This window comes from Ursus americanus, chromosome 32, assembly GCF_024610735.1.
Source record: "Ursus americanus isolate L20-20 chromosome 32, mUrsAme1.1.p, whole genome shotgun sequence".
In the NCBI taxonomy this organism is placed as follows: domain Eukaryota; kingdom Metazoa; phylum Chordata; class Mammalia; order Carnivora; family Ursidae; genus Ursus; species Ursus americanus.
Window position 1 is genome coordinate 23,467,137 of NC_142158.1, and position 27,276 is coordinate 23,494,412.

Sequence of the window (27,276 nt, forward strand, 5' to 3'; positions counted from 1 at the left end):
TATTAGAAGTGTTCTTTTCTACATAGTAAGTAAAAGGTCTGTCTTGAACTCGGATTTTGATTATGGCCAGCCCTACTTAGCTATGTAATTAGTTTTCAGGAGCTATTGGTAGAGTTTTGCCAACCATTATTTCTCATTTAAAAGAAAAAAAAATTGTTCTTTTCCCTTCATACACTAAACAGAGTTCAAGCTGACCCTTGGCTTCATCTTATGTCTGTGAAGCACTCAGCAGGACTGCTTTAAAAGAATAGACTTATTATACAAGTAATCTCTAGGAATAAGTGCTCCCCCATAGGAGCACCTGTGTTCTGCTTCACTCAGAAACACAGCGCACAGTCACCAACACTCTGCAGTGCAGGGTCGGTTCTTGCCCTGAGTGTTTCAGACTGGGAACTGGAGATAGTCCATCTCTCTTTCATTTCTCCTCTCCCTTAAGGGCTCCCTTCTCCCCTACTCCTTCCTCCTTTTCTTTGCCCATTTTATTCTTCCCAGCCTCCCACTCCTCCAACCCTTAGCTGGCTAAAGGCAGAATACTTTCTTATGGATGTATTTTTTAAAGCTTTTATTTATGCATATTTGAGAGAGAGAGAGAGAAAGAGAGAGAGAGAGAGAGAGAATGAACACACGGTGGTGGGGGGAAAGCGGAGGGGGAGAGGGAGAGGGAGCCCGAGGTGGGGCTGGATCCCAGCACCCTGAGATCATGACCTGAGCTAAAGGCAGGTGCTTAACCGACTGAGCCACCCAGGCTCTCCCTTATGGATCATTTTAATTGCTTTTGTAAAACAGATTTTGAAAACATGGTTCCTGCATTCTGTGCATCACCCAGTTGCTGTGGAGAACAACGAATGGGATGCAGAAGAAGAAAATGAATCCACTGACCAGAACTTTTATTTTGCCTTTTATTGGTTTTAAGAAATTATTTTTAAACGTGCACCTTAATGGTGCTTTTAAATTCTCTTGCGAAAGCACACTGTATTCTCTGACTTTGTAGTAGGCATCCAGTGATTTGTATCACATCAGTCAACTCCCTGGGCATGATTAATGATGGACATTTAAACTGTTTGGACTTGTCTTCCAGAGTTCCATGGTGAAGAGACTCCCCCAAAATGCTTCTGGGTTTAAAACATTCAGCGTCTTTCCCCCTTTTCATTTTGTTCTTAGTGAATTTTCATTTTGTATCAGCCTTCTTAACTGCCTTGCTTAAATTTACGAATAGGCTCGTGTCCCTGTTGTATGCCGCTCCTCTAGGTGACTTTCCAGTGGAACAGTTGTGTGAGATAAGTTGTGTTCTGAGCAGTGTTGATACGAACCATGGCCATCTCTTCTGTAATGGCCATTGTGCGAAAGCCTGCAGGGTGAAGGGAAGCTTGGTTGCTGTGACAGTCAGCCTGTGCTTTGGAGTAATCCTGTGCTCCGTATTAATTCTCTCTTTATTTGCATGTCTCTGACGGATTATAGAAGGCCAAGAGCTGACATGTTCAAGATCTTGGAAATTTTGGAAATAGCAAACAGTTCTTTTTGAAGCCTGATTATTAGTTGTCTTAGGAATATCGTGAGGCAACCTCAAGGCCGTGTACTACTTTATTTTGTTTTTAGATATTGTCTGTATTATTTTTGATCAGGAGGCAAAGAGCTACTAATGAGGCATTCTAATTTCCTTAACTTTATAATCTCTGGAGTCAGTTTGTCTGGATTTCTAATCCTGCCCCCCCCCCCACCCGCCCCTTGCTGTGTGATTTTAGGCAAGTGACTTTTCCTATCTAAGTCTTAGATTCCCTGTCTAAAATTAGAGTAAAAGCGAACCTACCTCAAAATGGGAAGATTAAGTGGGGAAAAAAGTGAATATGATATGCTTGGCTCATTTCTGGATGCATGATATGTACTCAGTAATGCTAGCTATTATCGTTACTGCCAATCAGATTTTTATTACTTTAGATTTAAAGGCAATTTTTCTTGTGTATATAAAGAAATAGTTTGGAAAGTAATGCATTTTGATTAAAACAAATAGTAGTTTGTTTTTCTCTCCTCACACTCAGAGTAGGTGGTGTGCCAATGACCATCATTTCCTTGGTTCAGTGAGTACAAAAGCTTTTAGCAGTGGGGAAAGAAGTCCCTCAGAAAATGTATATCAGGTCACTGTTTTCATGATGGATCTCAGCAGGGAAATAGCTTTTTATATTCTCACCTTAAAATGAAAGAACACTATTGATTCTAAGCTCTCTGGAAAAGGAAACTTAAAAAAAATTAAGAAGATTTGATCAAAAGCAATACATACTTTAGCAAAGAATGAATCATGGAACACTACATCACAAACTAATGATGTGCTGTATGGTGACTAACATAACATAAAATTAAGAAAAAAAGCAATACATACTTTAAGAAATTCAAGCACTACAGATGGATATAAATGAAATGTTAATGTGCCCCTTCTCAGGATTACACTTTACACAGTTATAAAAGTAATGCACATGCAAGTCTGAAGACAGAAAAGAGAAAGAATATAAAAGGAGCACATGAACAACTCGCCCTTCCTCTGACTCCCAAGGGCAAACACCTCAGTGTCCCGTATATGCTTCCAGAAGTTTTCTCTACTTAGAATGTAATTTCTCTTTGTAAAAAACAAATACGAGATCTCCTGTCTGTACCTTGGTTTCTTTTACCTGATGATTTAACAAAGATTATTATAAATCAGGATTTACAGATTTATCTTGCTTTTTAGACAGCTCAGTGGTATTTTAGGAGTAGTTTCATAATTTATTTAAACATTTTCCCTATAATGGATATGTGGGCTTTCTGGATTTTTTGCTTTGTCAGTAATGTTCATTGAGATTTAAAAGATTGATTATTGGTCTCTGTGTGTGTGTGTGTGTGTATGTGTGTGCATCTATAAATATGCGTGTGTGTGGTACAAGTAGCCCGACAAGCAGGTGTTAGAGAAATTCTGATGCACATTTAAATTTTTGAGAGCTATTCCCACATTGAGTTTCATGAATGTAGACTGCCGTCAGCCAAGTTACCAGTTTCTCCATTCCTTTGCTAGCACTAGATAATATCTTACCTTTTAATATTTTCCAATGTGATGTGGAATATAAGATTTTATTTCATTTTGCATTTAAAAAGTTGGATGAGATCAGTGTGTATCAGGATAAATTCCTAACAGACCAAAGATCTACACGTGAAACCGTATGTATACACATACACATGGGAGAAAACACTGGCAAACTCCTGGTAATCTGGGAATAGAAGAAACTTGCTAATTATGACTCAAAATCCAGAAGCAAAAGGAGAAGACGTTGATGAATTTGATATCCTAGAAATAAAAATATCTGAAGAAAGTCTATAAAAAATGACAAACTGGAAAAAATAATGTAATATATCATTGACAAAGAATTAATATTCCCTGTGTGTGTTTCTGTTTATTAGTAATTGAAACTTGAGGTAAAAATGACTGTTGGATCCGAGGGAAAAAAAATGGGCAAAAGACGTGAACAAATGGAAAACACTTAAAAAAATTGCACATAACCCTTAAATATATGAAACGATGTTCAACTCATTCATAATAAGAGACATGCATATTAAAACCTCACTGGATCCAATTTCTCAGCAGACTGGCCTAAGTACAGATGTTTGGTAGCACACTCTGTGGGCAAGCTCATGCACTGCTCACAGAAGTGCAAGGTGGCACACCTTTTTGGAGAGGAATTTGAAAGGGTAAGGGAATGACATAACGAATTTATCCCTTGACAACAGTCCCACCTTTTTGGACTTGATGCCAGAGGTAATCTGGGAAAAATACCAAATGATATCGGCACAGTACTATTCATTACAGCACTATTTGTCATCGTGAAAGCCTGAAAATCGTCCAGTCTTGGTTCCCAGATTCTATCTGGCTGGTCTGAAGTTTGTTCCCTTCTAGACCAGTTGTGTGGTCCCAGCTCTGACACTGGCAGAGTATTTGACTGACGTGCAGATGATTTTCAGCCGCATACTGGGGGTTATCTGTGCTGGAAGCCACATCCAAGAAAGGTAGAAATCTTTCTTGGATCTTCTTCAGGCCTCCAAGCTGGGTGTCTTCTGAGTTCCTCTCCCTTGCTTGGTTCATTCTAGCCCATCTGCATAGTGCTGCTTTCCCATAAGTGCTCTTCTCTAAGTGCTTCTCTTCCAACTCACTGGAGAACCTGACATGAAGGCTCTGATTAAAGTAAGACCATAAGGTGTTAACTTTCTCTTTGCAGATATTTAATCTGATAACCAAGTCATCCACCAGTGGTAGTCTGATTGAACAGTTATTTAATTTTGGGTGATGGGGTCCTGGGAAGGCAGGTCTTCTGGCATTTCTTGATTGTTCTAGATGGTAGACACGCTAAACTAGCATATTTCTGTTTCAGATGCCCTTCATTCCTACCCTGTTAGTGTTAATATTTGAGGTTGGGATAGAGCTTAAAATTGATAAGAACGCGACTGCAGTTTTCCACCCCTCTTGAAGAGCTGTTGCAAAGTTGATAGTGTTTCTAATGGGTGTTGGCATCTTAAAACCCAGAAAATGTGTTTGTTAGGTGGCAAAACAATAAAGAGTCTTTATTCTTTATTGGCAAATAGCCATATACAGTTTCTCCTCACTCCCCTTTTGTCGTGTTTGTTTCTGTGTAATTTCGTAAAACAGGGCCTTTGAGTGATTGTGGGTGGGCACAGAGATGCAGATATCGTTCTTGGACTCTTAGCATGTAACTCTTAGCATATTTATACCTTTTTCAAAAAATTTTTTCTGGATTTCTGTGACACCATGTTTTCCGTTTTTTTTAATCCTCTTAAGAGATGTGCTGCTCCTTTTCAGTATCCTTTTCCTATCTCACTTCTCTTCCAGATATTTGAATGTCCCCGTGTTCTGTCTTCTACCACTTTCTCTGTCCTATTTTTTTCTCCTGTAATCTCTCTTTAGGTGAGCTCCTCCATTTCCATAAGTTCAGATATCTTCTGTACGGTTTTGAGCCTCCCATTTGTTTATCCCCCTGAAAGACTCCCCTGAGTTTCAGTTTCTTTTATACCAATAGCCAACCAGTATTTCTAGTTGGACATTTAATAGGGATCTCAGCCAAAGTGTGGCCCCCCAAAAGCCCTCTTGATTCTCTTGTCACCAGATCTGTTTCTTTCCACACCTTCCCTCCCCATCTCAGTAAATGGCACCACAAACAACTGAGACTCAGGCCCAAATTCCTGCCATGTGCTTAGGAATCCTACTTGATTCCTTCTTGCACTGTTCCTCTCTAATCAGTGAATTCTCTTGATTTGGCCTCCAAAATAGGTCCCTGTTGGCCTTCTTGCTTTTGCCATTGCTATGACCCCGGTGCAGGTTACCATGCTCTTTCACATATTCCTACTCAGACCAGTGTGTCAGCTTCCAACTGGTTTAACTTGCCTTTACCTTTTCCCCCTTTGCTTTACTTTTGCCCCATCTATAGTGTTCATGGTGCTTCTAGAATGGGCTTTCCGAAGTAGAAGTTAGCTGTTTGGAACCCATGGTGACTTCCTGTAATTTTTACAATACAATAGGAAGTTCTCAACTTGCCAAATACTTTGGTTGCTGCCTGCCTCTCCAACCTTTCTATCCCGACTTTCCCTGTGTCCAGTCACACTATTCTCTCTGGTCCTAGAACACGACAAGCTCGCTCTTGTTTCCTGGCCTTTGTACTTGCGGGGGTTTCTTCTTGAAATGTTCTTCTGTTCTTTGCATGGTGTTTGCGTGATCTTTTATTACTTGAGTCTCAACTCAGATTTAAACTCCTAAGTGAGACCTATTTTGATCTATTCTTTGTCCGTTACCTCTCTTATGATCTTAATAGCTTTGAGCAGTACCTGAAATTACCTTGTTTTAATCAGACTTTCTCCTTAAGACTTAAACGCCTTGAGGGTAGAAACTCTTCTCACAGCCATATCCCCTGTGCCTAGAACAGAGCCTGGCGCACAGTAAATCCTCATTGTGTTATAGTGGTTTATTGACTGATTTGTGTTTATAAATAGAATGTTTTGACAATATTAAGTAAGATGTACTAACACAAAACATTTTTTTGTTCTTGTCGGAAATAATTGGATAAGAAACTCTTGTGTTCATTGTAAGGGACATTCTCTTTTGAGGGGTGGTCAAAAAGTTGTAGGCGTTTTGGCGTATCCATTGGATTCCTGTTGATTGCAATTAGATCGCCAAGCATAGTATTCGCTTTATTTTGAAAGTCTGTACATTCCAACATTGACAACATTTCAGACAAAGTAGAATAATTTGCCATGTTTATTGCTGGAGTTCTCCTTGAGAGGGCTTTTGTTGTAGTCTGTATGGTAAACGTTGTCTTTACTGTGAGAAGTGGCGTTAAGGTGATTGAGTAGAATGTGCCAAGCTACAAAGCTGGCATCTGGCACAGGTAGTTCTGTCTTTAGGTTTTTGTGATTTTTTTTTTAATTTTAATTTTTTAAAAGATTTTATTTTAGAGAGCACATATACACGTGTGTGCAGGGAGAGGGGCAGAGGGAGAGAGAGCATCTCAAGCAGGCTCTGAGCTGAGCTTGAAGCTCGATGCGGGGCTTGATCTCACGACCCTGAGATCATGACCTGAGCTGAAACCAAGGGTCGGATGCTTAACTGGCTGAGGCATCCAGGCGCCCCTCTTTGTTTATTTTAACTAAATGCCTAGCCTTTATTTATTTATTTTTATCATTAGCTAACAGACATCCTTGGTTCTTTCTTATCTGTGCAATACATTGCTCATAGTTTAGCTTTGTCTTTCAAAATTCAGCATTCACTCGGTACATATTTAATGGATATCTACCAGGTACCAGGTGCCGTATGTGGTAAGTACTGGGCATATAACTGTGAGCAAGATAAAGTCTCAGCTCGAAGTATTTGTGAAATAAATTGGCGACTCTCTTGAAGCTTTTTCCTGAAGATTAGTATTGCCTTCAGAGCTTTAACAGGATGGTAGAAGTGCCATATGCGTGTGGTCCACGTTAGGTATCATCTGTCTTTCTTCTTGAACCTACTTGCACCTTGTTCAGTGTACCAGGGTATTTGAATGTTTCTTCTGTGCCCACCACTGTGTTAGGCCCTGGACATTCAGAGGGCAGCAGATAAAATTTTTGTCTTCAGTATCTCTTAAATAGTAATAAAGACGGGCCGGAAAAATGAATTATTTTAATACAGAATGTGAAATGCTGGAATGGTCTATGCACAGTCTACCATGGGAGTGCAGAGAAGAGGCAGCTACGGACCTCAGGCTGCAGCTGAAGGATGAGTACGAGTGAGCAAGGTAGATAGGAAACAGAGGTATTCTAGCTGGGTTGAGTAGTGTAGGCTTCAGGAATTTCAGGTGGTTTAGTGTAGCTGGAGGGACAGATGACTGTAGGGAGAAATGAATATTGAAGTGGGGGAGGTGGCTGAATCTGGAAAGGCCTTGAATACCACTGAAAATCATCAGAAGATTGATATTAGAGGAATGTCTTCAGGTGGCATTGTAGAGAATAATTGGGAGGGAACTAGGGGAGGTACGTAAGTACCCATCATTTCTGAGTTTCAGCAGGGAAGTGACGTAACCAGATTTCTTAAGTAAAAGGTCACTCTGGCTTTTTTTTGGGAGGGCAAATAGACCATGGGGTGTGGGTGGGGGACAGGAATGGAAGGAGTGAGACAGGTTAGGAGGGATACATAGTAATTAGCACGTTCCCTTGCCTTTAATCAATTCAAGGATTTTTTGTTCTTGTCTGTATAAAAATATTTCATCATTTTTATAATCAAATGTTTGGGAAAAAAAGTTTTTGCCAGTTTACCAGAAGCTTTGATGTGCTCGCCATCCGTTTGGCGTAATGCTCTCACTTGAAGTTCCCTTCCCAGGTGGAGAATGTGCACACAGACATCTGTTTGTCCTCCTGGTTCTTCATGTCATTGTACCTTAGCCACTGTTACTACATTAGTATACATGGAAGGTGCTGTGGTTTTCAGTTTTGGTTTTCTTTTCATTGTGGTGGTCCTGTTTTAATGAGTACGTCCCGTTAGGCGACAAGGTAGTCGGAATAGCAGTAAACACGTTAGGCATTTACAAATTCCTTTCATAAATTGGATGGTTTTGGGTTATTGGTTGCATTCCCAGGGTGTTTATCACAGTACGGTAGTTCTTCTCCCTTATCTGCGGTTACTTACCCGTGGTCAACCACAGTCCAGAAACAGATGACCCTCTTTATGACGTATTGTTAGAAGGTCAAGTAGTAGTCTACGGCTGCGTCCCAATGCCTGTGTGTTCACCTCACTTCATCTCCTCACCATAGACATTTTGTCATCTCATCATGTAGGCATTTATCATCTCACAGCATCACAAGAAGAGGGGTGAGCATAGTACAATGGAATATTTTTACAGAGAGAGAGACCTGTTAACAGAAGTTTTTTTTTTTTTTTACAGTACGTGGTTATAATTGTTCTGTTTTATTATTATTGTTATTTTCTTACTGTGCCAATTTATAAAAGAAACTTCATCACAGATATGTATGTGTAGGAAAAACGATAGCATCTATAGGGTTCAGTATTATCTGCGGTTTCAGGCAATCCCTGGGGGTGTTGCAATGTGTCCCTGCAGATGAGGGGGACCACATATATAACAATATTTGATCAAATTGGTGAGAGGAGTGAAAGGCTCACTTTGTGGTAAATCATTAGCGTTTTCAGGGAAGACCAGTTCTATTCTTAATAACTTCTTAAGCTGCAGAATATTCAGCATATGATAATACCTGTGCCTGAAACTTACTGACACTGTCCGAAAGGGGGCAATGGATTTGCATATTCAGAAGGAGGATTAGGCCGTTCTGCTGCAGTTTTTGGAAGTTTTCAAATAGTCTCAAGTGTTGAAAATAAAGGAAGAAAATGCTTCTTTCCTTTATATTTTCAGTGAAGAGATCCAGCACAGGTTATCCATTTTTGTATGTATTTCTCACACGTATTTCCACTGGCTGTATAGCGGTTACCTCGTGTATGCGGTTCCGTGGTCATGTGAGCGCCCACTGCCTCTGTCTGTCTCAGTGCCATCGGTGTGAGCTCGCGCGTGCTTCTCAGTGATTAAATGTGATACTGAAATTTCTTTGTTATATTTGTTTTTTAATAGAAAATGCATCAGACGCAGATTTATGGCTCCTGAATAGTTGTACTGTAAAAAACCCAGCCGAAGACCACTTTAGAAACTCAATTAAGTAAGTGGAAGTTGTTTTTTTCCTGTTTTTTTTTTTTTTTTAAATAAGTGAAGTGAAGAAGTTCAGGAAATCCACTTTAAAAAATTCCCTAATCATATAAATATTTAGTGTGTATCAAAGAGAGTGGGAGTTGGACTTGTAAGATGATACTGTTTTGACTTTATCTGATAAAGAATGGAACTTCACTGTGGACTTTCCGGATAGGTGATTTGAATATCTGTGAAGTTAGCTAATTGAAGGTGATTTGAATATTTGTTGAGTCCTCTTTTCAGGGAATCCAGGCCACACTTTTTGGACCGACTTGAAACAGCCCTTCCCTCTTTTCTCTTTCCTGCCCTTTAGCACTTTGCTCCATGCTAGTAATGCCCGGCCTTCAAGGGCATCACAGTTCACAGGGGGGAGAGTGGCGTACGAGTCCTTGCTTCTTACTGTGTTCCCTCAGGTTCAAGTGAAAGAAGTATCCTTTTTCACGTGTGCTCTAAATCTTCTCCCACTCACCTTCTCAGAAACTGCACTTTATAAATTATGTCCTCATTTTCCTGTGTTTTCAACCTCTCTTAACCCCACGGATGCCTTTTCCTGGGTATTGAAACCTGCTCCAGGGCCCCCTTTCAGCTGTCGTCCTGTTTTACTTCTCACCTTCCCAGCCAGACTCCTCTTCGCTTCACGCTCAAGCTCAGCCCCCATGGGTTTTATTGTGAAATACATCAAGCCAAATATCAAAAGTTTATGAAACTTGTACAGTTTATATAGTAATATTAAACTTAACACCTGTATATCCACCACCCAGCCCAAGAAATATAACATTGCCAAGACTTTAGAAACCACCATATGTCCCTGTTTGAATCATATCCCCACGAAGTCACTATCTTTACCTTGATTTTCATGCATCATTCCCTAGCTTTTATTAGTAAGTTTATCATTTGTGGAGAGTATCTCTAAACAACATATGGTTTAGTTTTGCCCTGTTTTGGACTTTATTTATTGGTCTTGCTCTGAGATTTGCTTCTTTTACTCATTAAGATTTTAGATTTATCCTTTGATGGACGTGAAATAACTGGCCATTCTTACATTTCACTGAATGAATTTGTCACCATTTATTTATCTTACTATTGATAATAGTTTTCCCAGCATTTTGCTTTTACGGACACTGCTGCTGTGAATATTTTGAACGTGTTTTCTGGTGCGCATGTGCAAGAGTTATTTTAGGATATGTACCTAGGAGTTGAATTATTGGATCACAGCTCTGTGTGTGTGTGTGTGTGTGTGTGTGTGTGTGTGTGTGTTCAGACTTTAGTAATGTCAGCCTCTTTTTCCTGAATGGGAGTACCAGCGTTCACCCTGAGCAGTAAGGGATGTGTGTAGTTGTTCTGCATTCTTGCCGATTCTTCATATAGTTAGATTTCTAAATTTTTGCCAATCATGTGGTACAGATGATATCTTACTGTGGTTTTAATTTGCATTTCCGTGATTCCTAATGATGTTAAGCATCTTTTTATATGTTTATTGGCCATTCGGATTTATCTTTTTTGTGAAATGGCTTTTAAAATATTTTTTCCTGCTGAGTTGTCTTTTTATTATTTGTGGGATTATATTACATGTATTCCGTCTACTAATCTTTCCATGTTATACAGACTGCAAACATCAATTGTGGCTTATCATTTCACTTTCTTTAATGGTATCTTATGATGAAGAGAAAGTCTGGGTTAAAATTTATTTTTTTTCTTTTGGGTCTGTGCTCTTACTATTTAAGAAGTCTTTCTTTATTTTGAAGGTAAGATACTCTTCAGTGTTGTCTTCTAAATGTCTTATGGTTTTTACTTATTACATTTAAGTTTATAATCCATCTGGAGTTAATTTTTGTGGTATGGTACCAGGAGGGAGGTCCAATTTTATTTTATTTCCATGTAATCACTGTTTTTTTCAGTATCATTTATTGTTTCTTAAGAATACATTCTTTTCCTTTTTGTCTATTACCCACTCTGTCATAGTGTCCATAGATGTTTGGGTCTGTCCCTGGGCTCTCTCTGTGGTTCCATTGACATCTTTCTTCGTTCTGGCATGGTTCTACACAGTCAGTGATATAGATTCATATTAAGTTGAAATATTTGTTAGATATCAAGAGTGTCTTGACTTTTCTTGGTCCTTTGTCCTTCCATATAAATTTAATATCAGGCTCCAAGTTCAACAAGAATACTGTTGTGATTCTGATTGTGATTAGAGCGAATATCTTCACGACTTTGAGGGGAGAATTGGCATCTTTCTACATTTGTAGTTTTCCAGTTCATGAATAAGGTATTTAGGTCTTCTTTCACCCTCCAGGAATGTATAACTTCTTCATATAGCATCTGTACATGTTTCACATCTTCTCTCCTAACAATGTAGGGACAGCTGCATTGTTCTAGTACCATTTATTATTATTATTATTATTATTTTTAAATCTGTCCTTTCTCCTTTTACCTATGCAGTATTTTTTTTTTATTGTTATGCTACCATACAAGGTAATTTAAAAGAAACACTCATTTTCTAGCTGTGCTTGCTCCCTTGGTCTCTCAGGTTTAATTCCTGTAGCAGTGCGAATGATGGTTGGGTGCAAGGAAAAGTACAGCTCAGGACACATGTTGGGCGAGAGCTGTAGTAGTTTGGGAGCTGATGGCCTCATCTCACATGGAGGTGCTTGGATATGGAAGGAAGGACTTGGATTTGGACTTAAGAAGGAAGAATTTTTTATACTTTCAACATTGTCGTGTATGACTTCGAGACCCATGGCTCCAAGGCAGTGGGGAATGCCCGACAGGGAGTTCAGTTGGAGGGAAGACATGTTTTTGTTTTGAAACAGGCCGGTATTTGAAGTCACACCTAAATACTCTAATAAAGCGATGATCCTGTTTGATCCTTATCGAGGGCCTTCTGTGTGCTGGGCGCTGTTCGAAGTGCTTTACTTCAGTTGGATGTCACCTAGCTTAGTTCTTGCAGCCTGTCACTGAGTTGGAGGTTACAGTTCTGTTCTGCTTTTACAGATGAAGCGTCTGTTTTCCAGAGGAAGTTCCCTAAGGCTGTTCATAAATGGTGGAGTTGGGATTTTAACCTAGGCAGTCTGACCAGAGTCACTGTGTTTAACCGTTTTATTACTGTGCTTCCCAGGTGAAGCTGTCAGGTAAGCAGTTATCAGAGACCAACACGAAGAGATAGAGATTTTGTATTTTTTTGCATAGAAGTGGTCGCTGAATGCGATGGCATCCTCAAGGCAGAAACAACAGAAGGAACAGAGAAGAGGTCTTACTTGCACTATGGTGGGAGGCCTAGGAGGTGGCAGTGATGTAGGGCGGGCACAGGGAGTTGAGTCGTGGTCAGGAGGACGAGGAGGAGGAGTTACAGCGAGCCGAAAACGATGATTACCAGATGCTGCTCGTTTTCAAAGAATGCTTTTCATTTTTTGAGAAGTCTGTCATGTCCCCAGGTTATCTACTCTTTCCCTCTAGGAGAGGTAAATAAGATGTAAAGATATTTTCGTGCTGCTGATAACCCCTCACTACAGAATCCAGAGAATTTAGTTTCTGTGATTCTCAATTTTGTAACGTTACTAATGGCTGTGCTGCTAGACTGTTTGTAAAAGTTTATTTAAAACCTCAAATATAACTTGTGTCAGTGGGTTTTGTTATCTACATGAACTGTGTAGTGTATGTGGTTCTCAGTAATGATACGGTGTCTGAATGATTAAATGAAGTAATCCCATAAGAAAACTGTCATTTGAATGCTGGGGAGCTGGTGCTAGCAAGCATAGGTTCCTTTAATGCACTCTTCTGCTTGATTGAAAGAAAGTGTAAAAGCAGTATTACAGGTGATTAAATGTTTTTTTTTTTTAATGGTTTTGAAGGCTTTTGATAATCACAACTAGTTCTTGTTAACAAAACACCAGTGCTACCATTTGTTTCGTTTCTAGAATAAGTATAATCTGGTAAAAGACACAATAACAATTAATACTGAGAAAATGTCAAATTCAAGTGACATGTATACATTTAGGGACGTTCAGTGATAGATTACCTACTCTTGTCAGGCATTTCGCTTCATTTCGATGCCTTCTCCTTTGTCATCACCATCCCCTAACAAAGAAAAATGAAGAGGGGTACTTCATAAACTCAAGTGTACCTTACGTCATGCTGCATCCTTTCCCTTCAGCCTCCTCTCTCACGTGTTTTCCTTTTAACGACAGTGAGGCAACATTTAAATTCAAGGACAGTCTGATGGACTGTTTCCCTTCTCCTCGTTCTGCTTCACCTCATCCCGTAGGTTCGCAAAGATGAGTTTAGATCTCACACAGATAATGATGGCTTCACTTTGCCGCTCCTTCCTGAGTGTCATCATTTCTGATCTTCTGCTTTTGTGTCTCTTCCGGTGTATATTTCTGGTATTTAATAATTGTTTTTCTTTACTTACTTATCACCTCATTTTTCTCTCTCTCAAGCCACCAGGCAGTTAACCATCTCGTTTTAACAGGAATGAAGAAAGATAACTCTAAGGGATTGACCATCTTTTTATGTGATTAATACCATTGATATTAAGATTCATGAATCATTGATCTCATTGATTAAGATCCATGACTTGTGTAATCCTGACAAGATAGCCGTGGACCTATCCCTCCTCTGGTGGTGGTGGTCAAACTTCATGCTGCATACAATGTTGTGCGGAGTGTTAATTAACGTTGGTCAGAGAGAATATTGGCTTAAAATGATTTGGAAGTCTTCATTTTATAAACTAGTGCTGATAATAAAATGTTCGGTCTTTAAATAATTCCCTAATCTAGGCAAAGTAATGTACTGATAGGAAAATGGCTGTATTAATCTGTAGGCTGTACTGCTCAATGCTTTATACTGGCTCTCTTCTAGCTGATCTGATTATGAGGGTTTTTACAGTGTTTGTGTTACTAGTATTCAGATTGATAAAAGAGTACGAGTTTTAGTAGCAAAAATGGAGTTAAGTGATTTTTTTGGGGGGGGGAGGGGCTGCCTTTTGAACTTTTGAAATCTTAAATGCTGTTACCTTCACTAATTTTGAAAAAAATCGCTATGAGCCCCATATTTTGTGATGGCAGCCTATTAGATGTGTACTCTTTCTTCTTGAGCCTTTGCTGGTTGCCCTGTCCTTGTTTTACTCATTACACCAATTTGATTTAGACAATATGTCCTTTAACTTGAGGGGCTCTTGAATAAATGAAAAAGATCAAAAGTTTCAAAAAAATAAAATTTGCTCTTAATGAGAGTATCAAATAAGAAAACTCCTTTGGTTAATGCTTTATAGAAATGTGGGATCTTTCCTGTGCCACCTAAAGGAGGTCATTCAGAGGCCGGTGAAAATAAACACATCTTGTGTGTTCTATATAAATGGCAGAAAGAATAGCCAGCTTGCTTTGATCATGGACTGTCAACCTCTGTTTGACCTTGTGCATTATTAACCCAAACGGGCAGTGTGGTTTGGCCATACTGATAGTGGATAGACAAGAATCACTAGTTTTTTGAACCACCTTTGCTGTAGAAATAAATGGTAATGTTGAAGGGATGCTTTAGACATCTGAGTGAAATTACTTGAAAGAACAATTAGAATATAAGGAGAAGGGAACAAAGAGGAAAAGTTTGTGTTGAGACAGAGAGTATTTGCTTTGTATAACATCTTTTGTCTATAGGAGAGCACCTTATATGACGTCCCGTTGACAGAACATAGAAGTTAATGGACGGTCGTTCTTCTTATGAAATGATTTTTTTGCTTTATGTCGATTTAACTTGGAGTTCTTCGTTGTGGTAGTAGTTTTTCAACTTGAATTTGTGAAATGTTTTCAAAAAAGCTAACTTACGAAGAACAGAGAAGTGCTTGGCCTTTCAGTTAGTAATTATCCAGTTTATAAGGAAATAAAAAACTTAACTGATTCTTTTGTTAACCTAGATTCACTAGCAGTCAGGTTATCTTTTTCTTTTTCTAATAGAAATAATTGGCATGAAAGAGAAAAATGACGGTAGGCTTTAGTTTTGGTCTTTTGCAAAACACGGGTCAGATAACACAAGTTGTTCTTTAAACTTAGTTTTTAATACAGTATATTGTCGATTTTTTTTTTTAGCTTAGATGTTTTAATTTTGGCTTTTCTAGTTGTAGGAGATGGCTTTGGTTCATTGTGCTTTTGGATCCTTGCTTAAACTGTCCGTGGCAGCCACCTGAGTCCTGTATGATGTTACCACTCCCAGCCTCGTGGGTTCAGCTTTTCCTGCTCACCAGAAAGTTTCCCTCCATGTGGAATGTTAAGAGTTTTGGACCGTTCGACTGCGTGTGTGTCGTAGACCAGGTGTGAGTCTCCGAACAGTGCTGCGCTGAACATGAATTTATATTTCCTCCTACCATTTTTTTTTTCCATCTCCATCACTTGTTTAGATACTGTCTATGTGCTGATTACTCGCACATTTCTGTTTCTGACCCTCATCTCCCGGTCCAAGATCCAGACCTGTGCATCCCACTGCTTCCTGGCCTTCTCTATTCAGGTTCTAGTCGTCATGCGGAACCTTTTCCCCAGCTGCTGTGTCCCCTCCTGTTGCCTGTCCTGTTGGCTTGCACTGTCCTCTTCCAGAGAGTCTGTGAGTTTTCTTTGATTCCTTTACTTCTAAAACATCTTTTCCTTCCTCCTTTTGACCCCTCTTCTTCCTCTTTTCTTTTGCTCGATGTTATTAGTGTTGTGGTCCTAATGTGGTAGTAAATGTTCCTCTTGGAACTTGCAGTAAACCCCTGGGTTGTCATGTTTTCTCAGATTGCCACGGATTAGACACACATCTTCTGACTGTAATCCTTTCCCTCCATTCCTGTTGTTATTGCTGTAGTTACGGGTCCTCATTATCTCTTGCCCTTCATTTCACAGCAGAACTTCGGCTTGTTCTCAGCTGCTTTTCTGGGCCAGTCCGTTCTCTGCCCTCCTTCACACCCTGGGAAGGCTGGGTCCCTCCCAGCCACAGGAGGAAGATAAAATTTCTTAGTGTAACAAGGTCTTCTTACAAAATCTCTTTCTTGCCTCCCTCTCTAACTTGTTTTCTTGCCACTCCTTCGTAGAATTCTACTTCTCCCAGACGTGATATGATTTTGTGTTTGCGTATATTTTTCCTTTTCCCTGAAATAGGCTCCCCTTTCTCCCAAATGCATGCATGTGTGCCTGTGCATGCACTTGTGCGTACACACACACACACACACACACACACACACACACACACACACCCATGTAGTCCTGCCTGGCAACCTGTGCATCTTTTGGAACTCCTTTCAAAAGTAATATCATCTGTAAGGTCATCTCCCTTCTAATTCCCACCCTTTACCTCTAAGGTCCACAGAGTTAATCACCCTCTATTCTCTGCTGCTTCTTGATCCCATGCAAACATCTATTGTTGAACATTACATTTTATTGTTTGTTTACGTGTTTGGCATTCTACTAGATTGTGAGTCTTGGGGTCAGGTTACTGACCTCAGGAAAATTCTTTTTTATGGAGTTTTTGACCCTCTGACTCTACTATGTAACGATCTCCCTTTTCTTGGGAAACAGAAACCATTAATAGACTGTCAACTCTTCTAAGAACGGCCCCCCAAGGCCCTTGTGAATCCCTTGTTGGAAACAGCCTGTGTATTTGCAAAGAGGAGAGACAAAACTCTAATTTTCAGATATCATATTAAAGGACCCTCTTTTTAAGAAATCATGCTGTTTTCTTTTTATGTTTTCCTTATAAACTAGGAAGAAACCTGCCCCTTGTCCTAATAAGTGAGGCAGGAAACTTTTTATCACTGTTACTCTGCATTTTCTTTCTAGAGGGAAGGGGGTAAGAAATCTTTTTTTTTTTCCCTTCAAGTTTTTATTTAAAGTCCAGTTAACATATAGTGTACTGTTAGTTTCAAAAGTACAATTTAGTGATTCATCACTTACATACAACACCCAGTGCTCATCACAAGCGCCCTCCATAATCCCCATCACACATTTAACCCATCTACCTGTCCACCTTCCCTCCAGCAACTTTCAGTTTGTTCTCTGTAGTTAAGAGACTATTTTATGGGGGCGCCTGGGTGGCTCAGTCGTTAAGCGTCTGCCTTCGGCTCAGAGCGTGATCCCAGAGTCCTGGAATCGACATCAGGCTCCTCCGCTGGGAGCCTGCTTCTTCCTCTCCCACTCCCCCTGCCTCTGTTCCCTCTCGCTGGCTGTCTCTTTCTGTCAAATAAATAAATAAAATCTTTAAAAAAGAAAAGAAGAGTCTGTTTTATGGTTTACCTTTCTCTCCCCACCACCAAGTTCATCTGTTTGGTTCTTAAATTCCATGATGAGTGAAATCATATGGTATTTGTCTTTCTCTGACTTATATGGCTTAGTGTAATGCACTCTGGCTCCAGCCACATCATTGCAAATGGCAAGATTTCATTCTTTTTGACGGCTGACTAATATTCCATTGTATGTATATGTGTTTATATATATATATACACATACACACACACACACACACACACCCATGTAGTCCTGCCTGGCAACCTGTGCATCTTTTGGAACTCCTTTATATATATATATATATATATAAACATATCACCTCTTTTTTATCCATTCATCACTTGGTGGACATTTGGGCTCTTTCCATAATTTGGCTGTTGTTGATAATGCTGCTGTGAACAACAGGTTGTATGTATCCCTTTGAATCAGTAGTTTTGTATCCTTGGGGTGTATACCTAGTTGTGCAGTTGCTGGATTGTGGAGTAGGAATTCTTGTCCCTTCTTGGAGTGGTCACTTGGTCAAGCTGGCAGAAGTCCAGCTGTGAATGGCAAGACCTTGTTCTCCCTGCCAAACTCAGTGAGCTGGGCCAGCTTCAGGACCTTGACCCTTGGCTCAATTGAGGCAACTCATCTTGAGTCAGAGGAGAGGAAAGAAAAGTGTAGGTAAAAACCTGGTAGTGTTTGGCTTTGAGTTTGACACACAACTGTAATTACTCAACACATGTTTGTACAGTTAGGTTGAACTGATTCTTCCTTTTTGGGGAAGAGAGTTTAGTATTATTCTATCTGTACATCAGCATGTCATTGTGAATGTATTATTCTGTGTTAGGTATATAAATTTTGTAATATAGCTGTGTTACTATCCTAGCATTTCTTTTACATTTGAGTAACATTGTTCTGTTTCACCAAATGAGCAAAAAACATCAGATAAACCATCAAATTAAAAAAAAATCAACATGGCTGTTGCAGGGGAGGAAGCAGAAGCGTTGGGAAGGTTAACTTGAGAAAGGATGTTGTGAAGGAGTCCAATAGTAATATCTGTGCAGACAGCGATACTGCTGAAGACCACATTTCTCTGCAGAAGTTGTTGTTGAGGCGTTAGGTCTTATCATCCCATGTGTGAATTCGTATTATTCAAGTCTTGAGTCATGGTTCTGTTTAGTCTGTTTTCTGTTGTTGCAAGGACTTTGTATTGTTTTCTTCCCCATCAGCTAGTCTGGGATTAATAATGGTGTTGGAGAAACATGCTTTCTGGAAACATAAGTGAAGAGCTCTCTCTTGATTCCTAAAACGAAAGGTGAGAGTTATATAGTTTAGAGCAGATTTTGACTAATTCCTTGTTACAGGCTTCAGATTGCTCGTCCCCTAACCAAGGAAAAACACAAAGATGAGGGGGAGTGCAAGGAGATTATTATATAGTGTATCCCAGTGAGAAACTTGACTAGAAATAAAGGAGAAAGTGTATTTTGGGGTTGAACTTCTGGTTGACTTAAATAAAACCAAGTGAGGGAATGGCTAAATTCACAGGTGAAGGATTAGTAACTTATTCTGGAAATCAGGAACAGAAAAAGCAGCTCAGATGTAGTAAGTCATTTTAAAATGCAAAACTGAGTTTTGTAGTTATCTAAAATCTTTTTGGTGAATAGTATTTTGCATATTTCATGATTACTGTTACATAAACAGTTGCTTTGTTTTTGCCATTTTAAGCAAGAGAGTAAGTGAAAGAGGTCAGTGTATTATGTACTGGCAACAGCTGGCTGATAGCGTTGAATACTTACGTAATTAAATATATGCGTTGGCTGTTGTCCTAACAGCTCTGTAGGTGGAGGCCCAGAAAGCATGCAGAAACTTGCTATAGCAGGATTAAAGAAGAAATCAACATGATCTGAGCCTTTGCTTTCAGCCAAGAGTGATTTCCTATTGTTTTGGTTTCAAAGACATTCTACTTATTCTTGGTGTGTGTGTTTATACAACAGAGAAAAAGACTCTTGTGTTTTTTTTCCTCCCCTTATTGTATGTGCTAAGGGTAAGCAGCATAATCTTCTTTAATTTTTAGTCACTTGGCGGTATTGTTTAATAACTGATAATAAATGAAATAAAAAACCATCTGACCTTTAAACTTATAGAACATGATACCAAGATATTACATGTTAACTGTTTCTGTTCCTTGCTGATGGGTGTACTTAGGGGTTCCCTGGGCCATTTTAAAGGGTTATTTTGATTTTAGACCACCTTAAGGCATGGTTGTCTGTGATCATGGAAAATTGGGTTGTGTGGCTGTGAAGGATAAACAGAATCCACAGGTAAAATGCAACTGTGCTTTTGGCTAGTAGCCTTATCTATGGAGTCAAATCCTATTCAAAGTACCCTATGTTTATTTCTATTATTGTTTTTTATAGCTCAAGGGCTGAGGCCAGTCCTTAAGGCACCTTTGAATACAGGCTTTGATGACTGGATAGCACCTTTATAGGTATTAGAAAAAGATGGCACTCCTTGTAGACACAATCCTGCATGGCTATGTATGGCTGCCCCATATAAATAACCCTGTATTTAACCATCTCTTTATGTGTCTGTACCCCATTTCAAAGTGCCCCTCAGAAACTAGCGCCTGGTTACAGCGGTTGACCGTGATGGTTGAACAAATGAATGAACCAAGTCATGTGTTTGCTTTCTGTCTCTGTTTATACTTCGGACGCCCACCATCTCCTCCCTCTGTCAGAGCAAGTGTCTTCCTCTGTAGCTTTTCTTAGAAATTTTTCTGTACTCCTGTTTTCTATTCGATTACGTCATTTAGAAATTAAGTTAGGCTGCATGTCCTAGAAAACTCAGAAAGTAGAGGCTTAAATAAGATGGGGGTTTATTTTTCTCATATGACGTGAAGTCCATAGTTAGGAAGTCGCTGGCTTTCGTTTACCAATTCGAGGATGTGGTCTTTCGATTATGGTGTAAAGTGAATGTTACTCTCTAGCCATTATACGTATTTTCTAAAAAGGAGAAAGTACCAAATGGGACAAAGCCCCTTGACTTTGTGCCTCCTTTAAAGGAGCTTTACAGGAAGTCCCACTCAAAACTGTGTGGTGTATGCCAGTGGCTGGAACCATCTCATATGACTACTCTGTAAGGGAAGCTAGGAAGTATATTTTTGTTTCGAACTGGTCACATTGTTGCCCCTAACTGAATTGGGGTTCTGTTGGTAAGGGAGAAAGGGAGAACTTTATCAGGGGATTAACTCGATGTCTTTGCTGTAGATTATAGTCTTTGGGGCAAAATACATATTATATTTCTTATTTGTCAGGATTCGTGTATTGGATTAGTTTCTCGTACTTTTAGACAAATGACCCTTCTTTCTCCTGTTTTCTTTATTAAGAACATCTAAGAAACAGTATAGATGCCACTTGAGAACTTTTTCTCTTTTTGGTTACCCTGACCTGGCTCTGATGAAGTAATAACAAAATACAGGAAGAGTTCATGGCTTAGATGTTGCACACACTAATACTGATGCTACTACTAATGATGATGATGATAGTGATAATAAGGAGTAATTGGGTTTTTCAACATACTTTCTGCTCCTAAGACCTGCTGTTAGCATATTTGAAACGGAATCTTTAAGGAAAGCATGTCGTTGTTTCTGAGATTCAGCTTTATGTTACAATAATTACAAGCCTGGTTTAGAAACTAGAAATTTTAAAAGAATTTAGATAGAAAACAAAAGTAGAGTTTAAAATTGAATATCGTGAAATTCAGTGACCATTCGGAAGACAGGTTGAGACTTAAAATCATTCTATAGTTAAACGTTAGAAAACACTATTTTATGTAGTTCTAAAAAGTTTGTTTTAGCTGAGAACAATGCTGTTTTTCACTTAAATGGAAATTTAGTGTTGTACATCTAACGTGAAAAAAATGGAGAATTAGAAGTAACCACTGAAAATCTAAACAGTGGAGGGCACCCGGGTGGCTCAGTTGGTTAAGCCTTCGGCTCAGGTCATGATCCCAGGGTCCTGGGATTGAGTCCTGCATTGGGCCTCCTGGACAATGAGGAGTCTGCTTCTCCTGTTACCCCTCTCCCCTGCTCATGATCTCTCTCTCTCTCTCTCTCTCTCTCTCTCGCTCGCTCTCAGATAAATAAAATCTTAAAAAAAAAAAAAAAGAAAATCTAACCAATGGTAAGAGTCCTATAAAACTTGCTGTAGATTTTCTGTGGGTTGTTGCCATTGGATATAATTATAGGAAAGTTAAGGATATCAAATTCTCATCCTGGAATGTACCCTGTGCATTCAGCAACAGTGTCTTTTGTGTCCTTGCGAAGATATACTGTTGAACCATTGTTATGAACTACCAGACAAATTTATGTTCTAATGACCCATTCTTTAGTAGTAGTTTTCTTCTTTTGTTGGATGTCTCTGTGTGCTCACACTTGTCTGCTTTTCTCAGTGTAGGTGCATCAAGAAAGAAACTGACAGAATCACGTGATAGAAACTGTTCTGGGAAAAGTACAAATTAATGTGTTTGTCAAGGATCTCTTTTACAGTATGTTTTAGAATGAACAGCTCATCCTCTGTGCCAGGCAGTGACGTGTTTTCTAGCTCATAAATTTCTTTTCGTTTATAAGGGGTCAGATAAGAAGAGTTTATGGCAAAACTAAAAAGTTTAATTTGATGCTCTCCTTAAACACATGCCAATATTTTATGATAGTTACTGAAAGACTTATTTTTTTTTTGAATGAGAAAATGTCAACATATTTCATAGTTTTTTTTGGTCATCTGTGGTTGAAGCATAGATTAATTTACTGTTTTGATTTTTTTTTTAAAGATTTTATTTATTTATTTAACAGAAAGAGACAGCCAGCGAGAGAGGGAACGCAAACAGGGAGAGTGGGAGAGGAAGAAGCAGGCTCCCAGCAGAGGAGCCTGACGTGGGCCTCAATCCCAGGACTCTGGGATCATGCCCTGAGCCGAAGGCAGATGCTCAATGACTGAGCCACCCACGCGCCCCTACTGTTTTGATGTTTTTACCATTTTAATAAATAACAAAGACTTTAGTATACTTGATGAAGTAAATTTTAAAATGGTAGTTAAAAAAATTAAAATAGAACTGATGGATATTCATTGAGCAAATCCTGGGCACATGGCGCTTTGAGTTTATATTGCTGATGCCCTTCTTGTCCTTCTGCCTAAGTAACTTCAGGTCAGCGGTTGAGCCTTAGAACTGGATGTGTGAGGAGAGCACTGACGTTGCTGAGACACTGGGTCTTGGGAAGAAGGTTCACTGGGTAGGGGGGATTAGAGGAGGAGCCTTATCTGTATTCCTAGTGGAGGAGAGGAAGGTCAAAGACCTGAAATTAGAGAAATCTTTCCTCTCCTGTAATCCAAGGGTGGTAGTTCTGATCTTAGTGGGCTCAGCGATCCTTTTGTGTAACAAGTGCATTGTTCTGAGGTGAAATTCATAAATAATATGATCTACCTGTACACATAATAACAAATAACACTGCTCTGAATAGAATTAATGTAAGAGGGAAACCCAAAACTTGATAAGGTAATATATGTTTCAAAATGTAAATGTTCAGGCATAGATACAGTAGGAAACGTAAGGAATGTGTTTATATAGAATCACACTGAATGTGAGAGGAGTGAAGGCGGTCTAGTATGTGTGTGGCCTTATTAGCTTAAATACCAGGAATGCGCTTGCCCTAGTGATGAGCCTTTCTCTCAAGCAGATGACATCTCTTTGGAAAGTTCTCAGTGCAACAAAATGTGATTTTTTTTTTCCCCCTCCACTTTCTTAAAAGTTGGATTCCTGAAACTGTTTAAAAAATGCATTGTGTTTATATGTGAAATAGAGTTAGATTCTAGATATTGTAAATAATATTTTTTACCTACATGAATGTTCAGTGGGACATTCAAAATTCATACAGGACATGTGGAATTCTTTGTACAGGACAGACCTATGGATTAGAAGACGTCTAGCACCTCTGACTTCTGTCCACTAAATGGCAGTTGCAGTCTCCGTTATCATAATCAAAAAGATTCAATCGATTTAATGACCTAATGTTTTAAATTTTTGTATGGCCTGAAGCACCCAAATCTATATTTAAAAAAAACCACAGATTTTTAAAATATATAAAATTTATATGTATGTATGTACGATTTATACTTATATAAATATATAAAATCATATATAAAAATCATATATATATATGCACATATATATATGAATGAATAATGATGTCAAAGGGCTCCTTGAATGAAACAGCTTAATTGGACAATTTCCAAAGGGTATGAACAAGCAGTTTATGGAGGAGGAAATGCAAGTAAACATGAAAGAGTTTCATCCTTCCTGGTGGTCAGAGAAATACAATTAAAATGAGATACTGTATTTTGCTGAGTATGTTGTATTTTTTTTCCCAGGAGATCCTGTGCTCCTAAGATTGTGGAGAAATGTTTACTCTGATACATTGCTGGTACATTCAAATGTATTTGAATTACTGCCATCTTCTGGGAAAGTAATTTTTTGATAGGTATAAAAATAAAAAATATGTATGCCCCTTGACTTAGCAATTCTGTGTTTTATGACCCTCTCCCCTACAGATAAGAAAAGACTCGTCTGCAAGGATAGGGATATAATCATCTATTGCATAATTGTTGATAGCAGCCAAAAGGGTTACAACAGCTCTTCCTGCACTCTCTGCTTCCCTTCCATTCTCTCACCTCTCTCTCTGTTCTTCCCTCCCTTCTTTCAGCTGTACATTCTGAAATAATTCCATACAGGTATAGATAAAGCTTCCTTATCCTTTCATTTATGGCTTTATAGGATACTTCTGTGTGCTTTTACTTATTCATGGATTCATAGAAATAATGTTCTATCTTATGTACATGATATTTTATTTAACCACTTACCTTCTGATGGACATTTAGGGTTTTTTCCCCCTAATAATTGGCTATTATAAATATTATCTATGAACATGTTTTGACTGGGACTTCATAGAGCCTTAAAATTTTTTTAATTTGCATCTTGAAATGATATCATACTTATGGAAAAGATGCAAGAGTAGTGCAGAGACGTCCCCTAGACCCCTCCCTGCAGTTCTGTAATGCTCAGATGTCTTACATCACCATAATGCAATTACCAAAGCAGGAAATGCATATTGATCCGGTACAATGAACTGTTATACAGATCTTACTCACACATTGTCTTTTTTTCTAGTTCAGGGTCTCGTTTTGGATCTCACAATGCATTTAGTTGTCGTGCCAGTTTCTTTCAATCTGGGCCAATTTCTCTGTCTTTGTCTTTTATGACATTGACACTTTTGGAGACTACTGGTCAGTTATGTCGTAAAACGTTGCCTAATTGGGGCTTTTCTGGATTTCCTCATGATCAGCTTCAGCTGTGCATTTTATCAAGACTACAGGAATGATTACGTGTCCTCAGTGGGTCAGTCATACCAAGGAGATTCTGGGTTTTGTAACATCTCCTTATGGTTTAACTTTAACATATAGTAACTAGCTGTTAAATTTATTTCATTAAGTGGGTGGCTTTTGCCTTTCCCCACTGTAAAGTTATTATCTTCCCCTTTGGAATTAATAAGTATTTGGTGATACTTTGGGATTATGCAAATACTCTGTTTATCCTCATGCTTTCACCATAAAATTTAGCCACTGGTTATTCTTGCCTGCAACAGTTAATACTATAGGGTTTATCAAGTGATTTTTCTATTTCCATCATGCTGTCTACATTAATTAATTGGAATCTTTCTGTAAGGAAGAGAGCGGGACTCCTATTTATTCATTTATTTCATTATAGAGTCCGGGTTTATTTATTCTGTGGAGCATAATAGTCCCTTACTATCATTATTTTATTCCTCAGATTGGTCTGGAGTTGACCAGTGGAAACTCCTTTAGGTTGATTCCTTTCTGGTACATTAGTTAGTCCAGGCTCATCTTGTCCTCTCCTTGCTTCAGTCCTGAATGGAGCCATTTCTCCACAGAAGCCTGGTTCCTTTCATTGGTGACTGGTGTAAAGACACCTAATCTGAGCACTTTTATGCTCTTCCCAGTGCTTCTAGGCAATGTTAGTGGACAGAGTTAGGAAATGTGTATATGTATACAAATATCTGTATCTGTTTATCTGTATCTGTATTAAAAAGCATGAGGTCATACTACTCTCTCTGATTCTGTTTCAACTGCATGGGATTTATTTCTAGCCTACCCTCCTTTCTTAACTTCATTGTATAGCTGCAAGAAACATAGCTCTCATTTCCTACCGTGTACATGCTATTTGTTTAAACCCATTAAGCATTATAGAGTAGCTTCAGAATTACTAACCCATTCTCCTGTGAAGAAGACATTTTACTAACTAGAATAAAATGTGTAAGTCCTTTTTGTCTTTCATCTTACAATATGTAGCCAAAATGTTGCTTTCCAAAGCTAGATTGAATGTGGTTATGTTATTAATTTGTTATTCCATTAAGTTAATTTGAAGCCACTTGTATTCCATTATGGATTCTGCCCACTTCCTGTCTGGTTTTAATTTTTTTTGTATTTTTGTTTTTTTAGTATGTGAAATATTAGCATGATTTTCAACATCAGAACTATGCTAAGTAGTTTATCAAGGGAAGGATCATTGCCACGTCACCCTTCCCGCCCTCCCCATTACTCTTCTTTTCATCTTCATCCCCCCATCTTCCAGTAGCTTCTGGCTCATTCTTCCTTTTATCCACATACAAGCACAAGACCAGTTGTGATTTTCCTGTTTCTATCATGCCTTTTATATTTATTAATTGGACTTTTACTGTGAGGAACTGTTCTTTCTCCCTACTTATTTATTCAACTATTTATATCTGTATGGACTCATGGTTATTTATGTGGGTCATAATCCCACAGAATAAATTGTACCAAATACTGTATACAGAATCCGTGTAATTTTCAAAAATTTCCCTTTGTTTTTTACTTAATTCTTTTATTCTGTGATATAGCCTATGAACTTTGTATCCGGTGATAAGAGGTCATCCTCGTTCTTTCTTATGGCTGCACCATACTGCACTGTGGCCATATCAGGGTTCATTCTACTGGTTTCCTGTGTGTGGACACTTAGATTGTTTCCATTATTTTGTAGTTCCAGATAGTGCTGCAGTAAGTAAACTCTGGCACATAGATTTTTATACTGTTGGAGGTGTGTCTTCAGGATACATTTCTAGAGTGGAGATTGCTAGGTTGAAAGGTAAGTGCATATAGAGATAGTGCCAAAATACTCTTCAAAAGGGTTGTGCTGATTTGCATTCTTAATGGGCAGTGTATGAAAATTGGACATTTCCGCAGCCCCTCAAAAACAGTGTTGTTGTTGTCCTGCTATATAATTCCACCATTTTTCAGTAGGGGAGCATGGTGTCTCAGGGTTATCACTTTCGTTTCTCTCCTTCTCTGGTTCTTTTTATATGTTTGGCCATTTTTATATCTTTGTTAATTGTTCATGTCTTTTTCTTATTTCTTAAAGTTTTTTACGTATTACAGATATTTGTCTGTAATATATGTCACAACAGACACATTCTCCCAGTTTTTTTAGTTGCCTTTTGACTGTGCTTATGGTGTTTTAGTGACACATAAAATACTTCATTAAATTTATAAAATGTTTTTCCCCAATTTCTCCTGGATATTGAGTCCTAGTTAAGCCATAGCCTTTCTGTACACTGAACGTAAAGAGAAGCTCACTCGTGGTTTCTTCTAGTACTTGTTTGGGTTATTCTTTCACATTTGCATCCCTGATCCATTTGGAGTGTGTGTTTATGTACGGTG

The 27,276-nt window shown here is 38.7% G+C and overlaps 1 protein-coding gene across 5 annotated transcripts in view; it reads left to right on the plus strand.

Annotated features, from left to right (window-relative positions):
* CDKAL1 (CDKAL1 threonylcarbamoyladenosine tRNA methylthiotransferase) overlaps window positions 1-27,276 on the plus strand; it is a 673,848-nt gene that overhangs the window by 93,942 nt on the left and 552,630 nt on the right. For all 5 annotated transcript variants that reach the window (XR_015722607.1, XR_006779269.2, XM_087858100.1 and 2 more), the window contains exon 5: window positions 9,135-9,219. Coding sequence is in view for 3 of the 5 variants with exons in the window: in XM_087858100.1 (XP_087714226.1) it covers window positions 9,135-9,219 (85 nt within the window). In the remaining 2 variants the exon portion in view is untranslated. The remainder of the gene's footprint in view (window positions 1-9,134; window positions 9,220-27,276) is intronic.